Source organism: Trifolium pratense, linkage group LG1 (genome assembly GCF_020283565.1).
Source record: "Trifolium pratense cultivar HEN17-A07 linkage group LG1, ARS_RC_1.1, whole genome shotgun sequence".
Classification (NCBI taxonomy): domain Eukaryota; kingdom Viridiplantae; phylum Streptophyta; class Magnoliopsida; order Fabales; family Fabaceae; genus Trifolium; species Trifolium pratense.
In genome coordinates this window covers 14,474,121-14,484,701 of record NC_060059.1, presented here as the reverse complement: position 1 = coordinate 14,484,701, position 10,581 = coordinate 14,474,121, and the positions used below count along the sequence as shown (strand labels likewise).

The window sequence follows — 10,581 nt, the reverse complement described above, 5'->3', positions numbered from 1 at the left end:
TCTGGATTTGAGGTTTTGAATGTTGGTCGTGAATTAGGTTTAAGAAGATGAAAGGGTTTAAGAGAATTAATTGACTATATGTGTTGCTTATAGCTTACTTTTAACTTTTAATTTCAATGTTTAGATTTTGATATAAAGGCTATTAATCATTCTCACCATTCTCATATAAAAAATGCATTCTCATATGATATGCCCCTATATATTGCTTTGTCTCCCGATTACCTATGCTAGTGTTGGTGTGACTTTGTATTTTTGTTTCGGTGTGTAGATGACTATGTTTATCTATATATTTATGTAAGTTTGAATCGTGTATTTTTGTCTATCGTTTAAACACTTTATGTTCGGATTAACTTTTATTTTAATTCAATCTATGCCTTTTTTTTAAAAAAGGTCAAAGATATTTAAAAAAAATTGACTTAAAAAAAAAGAATTGAGCAAACGAATTACTAATGAGTTGAACCGAGTTTTTCGTGTACCTTAAAGGAGTCGAACTTGAACTAAAAAAAAAGTTCGTATCACATTCGAGTCGAGTTTCAAGTTGAACCAATCATTATCGAGTCAAACTTAGACGAGTTTAACTCAATTTGACTCACTTCCACCTCTATTTATGGTAGACCACATTAGAAGCTACCCGTAAACAAAGTAAATTAAATAGAAATAGAAAAGTAAGAAGAAGAAAAAAAAAGAGAGAAAAGTGTGTGAAATTGAGAACCCCTTGTAGCTAATTGTTTATGGAATGATACATGTCGATCCATGAAGAACAATCATCTACAACTAGTAATAGACCCGTGTAAAGAGAGGCCCGTTAGGTTAATAAAGCATGATTGTAAAAGGAGACTCTTATAAGGCAAAAAGAACCTATTTATTATAGAGCAAAAAAGTGTATTTTATCTTAGAGAAGCGGGCCTCAATAATTCAGAGTTCGGCCACGACGTAATTAAGTAAAGTCTGACCAAAAATTGTTCCCGCAAAAAATCAAACTTGAATCTTCTCGAACAATTCGTCTTAAAAGAAACTCATTAACTAAACAGTTGAGCTCAATATTTTAATTTGTATTTATCATTTATTTACACACGAACTTTTTATTTAGAATAAAAATACTCGACCTAAAAAATTCCCTAATACTGAATTACAGTGGAAAATTAGAAGGAAAAAGGGACTTTTTTTTTTGTGTCAAAAGTTGACGCTTATAACGCTTACATGTAGCCTCCAAATTTGAGAATATGTAAATGATGACTATCATACAAACAAAAATGAAGGAAAAATACATTAAACAACAATCAAAGTTTGATATTTAAAAAAAGAATAGAATAAATTGGTCCTTTAGTTGAATTGTCTACAAATTTATATACACATATAAACTATATATGATTAAATGAATAAAGCTTTAATGGAAATTGTTCCAAAATCTATACACATCTAAACTGGGAAGGGTGGTGGTGATGGAATTGGATGATCAACATGGCCGGCAACATTCATAACGGCTAAGGGCAACTTCCATCACTGCGGCGAGGAACGGTGGAGCACGGGTTGGTTTGGGAACCTTGCACAGGACCTCTTTGTAGTGACTGTATTACTACATATTTTGGCAACAATATGAATTCCTTCTCTATTAATAATGGCCTTATTGCACATATTTGTTGTGAACTAAATAGTATAATTAATGTTGTGAATACTAACATTTTCATGTAGCAACCCATTATTTGTGATGAAGTAGCAAAAACAAAACAATAGAGAATATTGTCAAGATACAAAAGACTTGAGCTAAAATGTTAAAATTATGTAAGGAAAATTAATGTGACATTGAAGATGTGTGATGAAGAGTTTATATATGTGTTGGATAAAGTAAGGTATGATTTAAGTCGTTGGATATTTGCTTTGACTGTAAAACACACGGCTTGAATATTTTGAGATTTAACACTCTTGCGAAACTTCCTTTCAATTACTCATAAGTTGAATGAGTCTTTTTCAATTGTGATTGTTAATTTCATGTTAAAACATTTATATTTTCCAAAGTTTTTCATACGTTTTTTGTGTGACTTCCCGTGCTTATTTGTCAAACTGATTGATAGACTATGTCAAACAAGCTAATGCATGTCACTCTTCCCCGCAGTATAAGGCATAAGCTGTGAGAGCTTCTTTTGGTGCCCTGGACTTCTCGCGCCCTTCTAGTTTCTTATTTTATTCTTTCGCTATTTAAGTCGTAGACGTTATAAAAATGAGAATTTTGAGTAAAAAAAACACCCTCTATTATAAAATTTTCAAGTTTTTACACATTCACTACTCGGACGTTATAAAAATGAGAAATTTAAGAAAAAAACACTTGCTAACATAAAATTTTCATGCTATTATTGTAGGCTTTGTCATATATGTAGACATTAGGTCGTTTTATGTTATTAACTCGGATGTTGTGAGCTTGTTCGCATATTCATCCTTTTTAGTTTTTAACGAATTTGAATATGTAATGATTTCGATCGATGTACTTTACCAATTTGAATGAATCAATATCGTTGTTTTTTAGTAAAAAAAAAAACATAAAATTTTCATGATTTTACACGTCTTTTACTTGTAGCGGACGTTATAAAAAAGAAAAATTTGAGGAAAAAACACGCCGTAACATGAAATTTTCAAGATTTTACATGTCCGCTACTTAAATAGCTAGAAAGGGTATTTTGGTAATTTTCGGAGACACACAAGAAAACTAGGGGGCGCCAAAAGAAATTCTCATGAGCTGTAGAGTAACTTGGGCTTAGCACTTTTTTTAACATGGCCCAATATGTCTAATTATTGTCTATGGTCTACTTTCCTTACTTCCTTTCTGCTACAAAACCCCCCAAGTTCTTTTTTCTTCTTTGTATACATCTCTACAATGGGTTTATCTGAATGTACTTATCTGAACAGTTTTAGAATTGTTTCTAAAAACTTCTTACTAAGATTTTTTCCACTCTAATTAAGAACTAATACTCAGTAACCACCAACACTACGATTTAGTTTTGTATGGAAATGTATTTCTCTTAGTAGTTTATCCAACCAACGGAAATTAGACACATACGAAATTTGAAAGTGGAGTAAAAGTTAATTTATTGGTATCATTTATAAATTTACTATGCACATCATGGAGATGTACATCCAAATGCTGAACATATTTCATCAGTTTTTTTCACAAACCATTATGATTTACAATTGAGAACTTCCCTTTATATGAATTGCACTCCTACCATGACATGACTCAATCAAATTGGTGACATTATGCTTAGGTTCAAATTAGACAGGTACATCAAATAACTGTTGATAAGATTACAATAATGAGTAAAATAACAATATGCTTTTCATAACTGTTGGTATTAAGCGTGACACGGTTTTCTTTTCTCCTCTCCCTACTACATGTTAGCAGTAACATGTGCTTACATAACAATTTCTTGCCGGTTCTCAATCTACTTGTTGATAACACGGGGTCTAAACACCCTATGTATCGAATGTCTATCAAAATTTTGTAGTTGTCCAAAAATGGGTTCGACTAATTACTACTGTTTAAGTAGGATTCCCAACCAAGTTTTTCTAACCTATCTCCTTTCTTTAAGACGCTTTCTTTTTGGTCCTCTTGATATTGGCTCATCCTGCACGTTGTAAATGTCACGTCAACATAAGTGGAAAACAAGATAATTCTTCCATTTCTTTTTGTCAAGTATACAAATTAATAGAGAGGAAGAGAGGGGAAAACCTTGACAAGAGATTATCATCGGCAACACCCAACATTCTCACTGCTAACAGCCCGGCATTAGTTGCATTGTTAACTGCAACAGTGGCAACTGGGACACCTCTTGGCATCTGCACACACAACAATCATATTTGTTTGTAAGAAACAACTGCACGTAACGTAATGTATAAACTTAAGTAATTGGGAAGTTCCTATTTCTGTAGTAGACGTGAATCATGATTAGTCTGCTAGAATATTTTATAAGTCTCTGGCAATGATTTCATTTATTTGGTTCATTCATTTCGTGTAATCACTTGCTCAAAGCAAACACATAAATAATGCAAGGCCAAACAAAGGTAGTTTTGAAAAGCGTCAACGAAACCAATTATAGCTTTTTTGTCTTGTACAGAAGGTATTTTTTATTTACATACAATATCTTACAAAATATAAACATTCATAAAACTGAAAGACTCCAAACTTAGTGAGGTCAAGTTCTAGATAATGGAAGAGACTTTGAAATATAGATATATATAGATAATAGCCCTTTTCAACCAACAAAAGACACGGACATAAAATCCTTCAGTCACAACGATTCCCGATTCAAAACAATATTGGTCATAAAACTAAAAAGAAACAATAATACAAGATTCACAAACAGAATACTTAATATTATCTTCACTAGAAAAAGCAATCCTAGATAACATATAAAGCAAGTATGCGGAGCACACAAAATAAGTATCGAATATGTATATATCACTGTGAGAACTGTACCTGGACAATCGACAAGAGTGAATCAACTCCATCCAGGGAAGAACCACGCACAGGAACACCGACTACAGGTAACGGAGTCATAGCAGCCACCATACCTGAGATTTGAAAGTTTAATCAACAATTAATGCCAATAAGATTGGTGATCTTTGCAGAAATTATACCGAGCACAATTTTAGTAATTTACCAGGCAAGTGAGCTGCACCACCAGCACCAGCAATAATAACTTGTATGCCTCGTTCATGAGCAGACGAGGCATAAGAAAACATCAGTTCCGGAGTTCGATGTGCTGAAACTATTCTTACCTGAAATTTGTTGTGTACATCTGGGTTAGGATAAACAACATCACACAGGATAGCCCCCACCCTAGGGTAAATTTCAACAATCTTACCTCATGAGGCACACCAAACATCTCCAAGATTTCAGCAGCACTTTTCATAACAGGCAGATCTGAATCAGAGCCCATTATGATCCCCACACGTGGAGCAACTACATTTCAATAAACAAAAGAAGATAATTACATGTGGCGATAACAAAATTTTAACTACAAAAACTTTAGTAACATAAGTTGCATACGATAATAACAACAAAGATAAACTATGAGTGAAAAGAAGATTGTGTCAATAACCTGCAGTCTTGTCATCTGATGCTTTCTCTTCTATTATTGTTGCAAGATTGCTTTCAAGATTGCTTAGGGAAGGCCCAACAATTGTTATGTGGCCCATCTTCCGTTGTTTTCTCATCTCTGACACATTTTCATGACAATGATGTTATATAATTAGCCATACAGGTTGTCAAACAGCAACAACCGGAGAGAACTGAACAACCTAAAACAGCTGCTTAACCAGAAGTTTACCTGGTTTATCGTACCAATGAACAGAAGCACCAGGGATGGTCAATGCCCTCTTCATCAATTGATGAGCCAATTGAAAGCCAAGCTCCCCCTAAAATCATTAACAGGATTAGATGGACTGGAGTCTTAACAGTTACAAGTTACAACAGCATAGAATGATTTTATTCAAAGCACTCGATAACATTTAAGAATACAATTATACAACTATCATATCATCCAATCCAACTATGAACGAAAAGAAAAACAGGAAAGAAAGGAAAAAGTTGACCATTTTTCTTTGGGTTCTTGCACGAAGATTTTACATCTAATTTGATGTTCTTACATTCTAACAAGCGTTTAATTGCCTACTGCGTTATCATGTTAACATGAATATAACTAAACTATTACTCATTTATTTTCAACATTTTCAGCATATAATAATGATAATAATAGTGTATTAATAATTGTACCACTCCCTTCATATGATGCACCTAGTGATGATGATAAAACAAATAATCCCAAGTTAACATAATAGTGTCACTTCTACAGGGATAGGAGAAAACCAAAACTAAATTGAAAACTACAATAGAGAAGGTAAAACGGAAAGGAAATTGGATAAAATTTATATGCTAATAATACCTCTTCTTCACCTAATATATTGTACATGATAGCAGCTGGAGTTTTCATTGATGGATCGCCAAGAGGAAGACCAACAACAGCCCGCAAATGTTGCTCATATTGTGAGGTGTAGCAAGATTCAATAGTGTGGTGCCCACTATTGTGAGGTCTAGGTGCGACTTCATTTAATAAAATCTGTCGAGGAGCATAAAAAATTTATTGGTATAAAGAAGCTAATGTCGAATTCTAGAATAATAATAAAATATTGAGACAAGTCCAGAGTTGATGAAGAAATAAATCCACAACCTGTCCGTCCTCAGTCAAGAACAATTCAACAGCAAATACCCCAGCACCTTCTAAAGAGTTAACAGCATTGAAAGCAACTTTAGTGGCACGTTCCCTAATCTTCCATTTTACATTTGCTGGAGCCTTAACTATGTGACATATGTTGTCCCTAGAACAAAAAATAAATCCTTAAGCAGATGTATAAGGAAGCTGAGATGGTACATTACTGATTTATTTTACTACAATCTATGTTTTGAATTTGGTTCTCCTTTTTTATTTTAACATTCCACATTAATAACATGTACCTGGGGGGGCATGTTACCTATGAATAGTTTCAACTACTGGATAGCATGAAATTGTATTGTCTCTCCCTCTTGCTACAATGACAGCTAGTTCCTGCCATTAATTTAGGAGCAAAAATGCAAGAAAATACATCAAACCATTTAAGAACATGAACAAATTTGGATATTTTAAGACAGGAAACATCTTTTTTGAATAAAAAAACATGCTTTAAAATAAGCAAGTTGCATGAAAGCACTAGGAAATGTAATTAAAATTCTTTGGGACCAAGAAAATTTAATGGTGAGTGAGAGCATTCAGCAAGTGGTGCAAGCATGGTATTATAGCATTTGAACTTTTGAATAAGTTACATCTTAAAATAATTCACATTTGTTGAAAGACACTATAATACAAGGTAAACACTAGAGCTTAAAGGATAAAAAAAGCACGGTTGTCAAATATTGCTTTACATCATACAATTTGTGAATTATGAACTGGAAAATCATCATCAGCAATCGACTACGCGATTTAGATACTGACCTTAACAAAAGGTGCCCATTTTTCAGCATATAAGCCACGATCAAATCCTCCAAGAGCTGCATAGTTTGGGGGGGAGTTAAAGAATAAAAAATAAACAGAAGTTTGCACATATCAAACAGACAGAAGGCCAATTTCTGCTACTTTGGGGTAATTAAAGACAACAGGAATGAACTTAAAGATAACTTTCTCTGGTTCTCACTTTCTCACAGAAAGAACAAACATGCATTTGTTAAAAACTAATTACCATCCACAGCAGAAGGTAGTTCCTCTTCACTTTTTGCAACAGCATTTCCACGTCCGTCATAAGCTAATCTCCTACTCTTGATCATAAGAGGATAGCCAAAACGTTCCCCTACTTTCTTAGCACCTTCAAGATCATCTATCTGTTCAACGTATATTTCAAGCATTCAATTAGAACCCTAAAGATGAATTTTCAAATTAAACTATTGCAAATGAGAAAAAACAGTACAAACCCGCGAAAATTCAGGAAGTGGAATGTCGTGTTGAGAAAAGTGAACCTTCTGCTGATACTTATCCTGTAATATGTTGAATAGTCATATATCAAGGAAATCATTCAGAATTCAACATCTTAATTATTATTACTATTACCGTTAAAATATGAAAACTACAAGTCTATGCATGGTGCAAATTGATTTAACTATAAAGGCTACAAAAACATCAAGTTGTTCATTTTCTCAGCTAACTCAGCGAGGCAAAAACCGGAAAAGCTCCAGCAATATAATACCTGAATAATCCGTACAGTAGAGGCTTTTGGTTGGCAGTCAACTCCTTGTTTCTCAAGTTTTTCCAGTGTAGCAGCATCAACATGTTCAATTTCAAATGTTAAAACTCCACACCTGAACACCATTTCAAACCAACACACACATGATATTTCAAATTTCAAATAAGTGATACATACAAATAGAGAATATGAGTCAAATGGCATAATTCAAAGTAACATGCATTACAAAAAACATGAACCTCTTTGCAAATTCTTGTACTGTGGTACTGTCATCAAAGCTTCCAACCATGTGTTGATAAGCCAACGAACTAGCCGGACAATTCTCTTGAGGGTCTAAAACATTAACCTTAATAGCCATCTCAGAAGCAGCTTGACAAAGCATGCGACCAAGTTGACCTCCACCCAAAACCCCAACAATTTTTTCAGATGGTCCATGAACACATGATTCCTCATTCCTACACACACAACATTAAGACTATAAATATATCATTGCACTGATATATGATAAGTAGAATAAAAAAACTGAAAAGGGTTGTTCTGAAAACAAGTTTTAAACAAACCCATTAATAAAAATACAAAATTTAAACCTTGGAATACAAAAGCTTTAAACAAACCCCATTAATAAAAATGCAAAATTTAAACCTAGGAATACAAAAGCTAAAAAGGGTTGTTCTAAAATTCTAAAAACAAGTATAAAACAAAGCCAATTAATAAAAATGCAAAATTGAACCTTGGAGAAACCGCATTTACAGCGTGTTGTTGTGATGATGGTTGATAAGTGAGGTGGGGTTGTTGACGAGACTGTTTTGGCTTGAAAGATAGAAGATGAGGTTGGTCCATGTAGAAGGCAATTGAAGAAGAAGAAGAAGGTTTGAATGAAGTGGGTGTGTGCCCTAAAGACACAGTGCGCAGAGTGTGAAGCATAGGAAATAGGTTTCTAGGGTTTAATGTTGAACACAGAAAACGTTTTTTAGTCTGTCGTGAAACGTGAGTGCTGTCTGTTGTGTTTGCGCCGCAAACCGCCGTGCGTCTAACTGAAGCTGGAATTTGTAGCTTTTCAATTTTGAGAGAATTTATTTATTCTCGTTGGTCTCTGTGCTGTGTTGGATCGTCTAACATGTTCCAAACTTGATTAATTTCGGAACTCATCTTACGAAGCTAAATTTTGTGGGTAAATTCTAATATGGATGCTTTCTTTTCGGGCCAATGTATCTTTTATACTTTCAATTTTGTCCTTGATAAAAATTTCGGTTCGCAGAAACTGAAGTTTTTTCTAGTTCAAATTTAGGAAAATTCCGGTTAACAGAAACCGATATTTTTTTTAGGACAAAAAAAATTCGGTTCGTAGAAACCGAAGTTTTTATTGAAGGACAAAAAAGTAAAATCCAGAGGGTGAAAAAGAACCATGGGGCCTAAAGAGAAAATATCTCTAATATGTATCACTTCATCAAGTGGTCTATGATGGATCAGTCATGAATAACATTATAATGAATACAAATTTTATAAAATTCACTGTTCGATTGAAAGTTTATATCATATAGATCACCCATAGAAAAATTTAGAAAAATTGAAAATCATTTGATATGTTATCGAAACACGTCAAGATTAACGGTTTATTAAATAACGTAAATCTTGATGGGTCTCAATAATATATCAAATGATTTTCAAAAAAATTTAAAAAATTTATGGATGATCTATACAATATAAACTTTCAATCAAACAGTGAATTTCGTAAAATTCATATTCGATAGATCATTTGTCCACATTAGCCTACAAAATTATAGGAATTTCAGATTATAAATTCTAAATTATAGGAATTCCAAATTACATGAAAAGTAGAGAGGATCCAAATCCACGTGTGGCATGATATAGGTGTTTCGATTAAATCTAATGGACCGAAACAATTGAAAGTAGAGGCCCGCTTCCGCAAAGGAGAGAGGCAGAAGTATTGTGCTTCTTTTGGTTGAGAGGGCAATCGTGCCGCTATTTTTTAACAAATAGAGCCTAAGTAAACAGTCGGTGCTTAAAAAAAATTATTTTTCAAGTACAATTTTGTTCTCTCACTAAGGCTCTGTTTGGTAAAAATAAGCTATAAGCTAGCTGATAGCTGATAAGCTAACTTATAGCTGAAAAGCTAGCTTATAGTTGATGGTTGATAGCTTATAGCTGAAAAGCTAGTAGAATAAAATTAAAGTGTTTGACAAATTTAGCTGTTGTAAGTACAAAATGACATAAAAATACATGGTTAGTAGGTAGTTTTTTTTTTGGTAAGTGTTAGTGGGTAGTTATTATAATTTTTAAAAAATAAATTAATTAAATTAATGAGGGTAAATATGGAATAAAACGAAAAAACTATAAGCTATAAGCTCATACGCTACTTGAAATAACATCTCAAAAAACGCTATAAGCTAGTTAGAGAAGCTCGTTACCAAACACTTCACATTTTTTTTCAAACAAGCTTATAAACTAGTTCAATAAGCAATAAGCTAGCTTATTAGACTTACCAAACAGTGCCTAAATAGTTTTTTTGTTTAAAATACTAAAATAACAATTTGTTCATCGAACATGACACAAGACCACAAGGTGTTAATACTTGAAAGTCATTTTATTTGGAAAGCCCGAGTTTGTAAGTTTCGGGAAACCATGTCAATGTATGTGGGAGAAAATTGAATCCACTACAACAAACAAAGATGAGCGCAATGAATAATATTGAGGCAACTATTGAATCACTTCTACAAGATAATTAGAGAATTTTAAACATATAATGTATATTTTATTCTTATTTGGTATTCAACGAGGTTTAGACTAAAAAAATAAATA

General features: G+C 33.2%; 1 protein-coding gene across 1 annotated transcript; it reads right to left on the bottom strand.

Annotated features, from left to right (window-relative positions):
* Positions 1-3,253: 3,253 nt before the first annotated feature.
* On the bottom strand, positions 3,254-9,001 carry LOC123903144 (phosphoribosylaminoimidazole carboxylase, chloroplastic-like). The gene is made up of 16 exons (XM_045953034.1): positions 8,492-9,001; positions 8,001-8,216; positions 7,765-7,876; positions 7,493-7,555; positions 7,264-7,402; positions 7,020-7,075; positions 6,523-6,596; positions 6,222-6,369; positions 5,937-6,110; positions 5,322-5,409; positions 5,094-5,210; positions 4,857-4,954; positions 4,653-4,770; positions 4,469-4,563; positions 3,722-3,828; positions 3,254-3,617 (listed from the first exon to the last, which is right to left on the bottom strand). Exons 1-16 carry the CDS (start codon positions 8,683-8,685, stop codon positions 3,518-3,520), a joined length of 1,899 nt encoding a protein of 632 aa, XP_045808990.1. The 5' UTR covers positions 8,686-9,001; the 3' UTR covers positions 3,254-3,517.
* Positions 9,002-10,581: the final 1,580 nt, after the last annotated feature.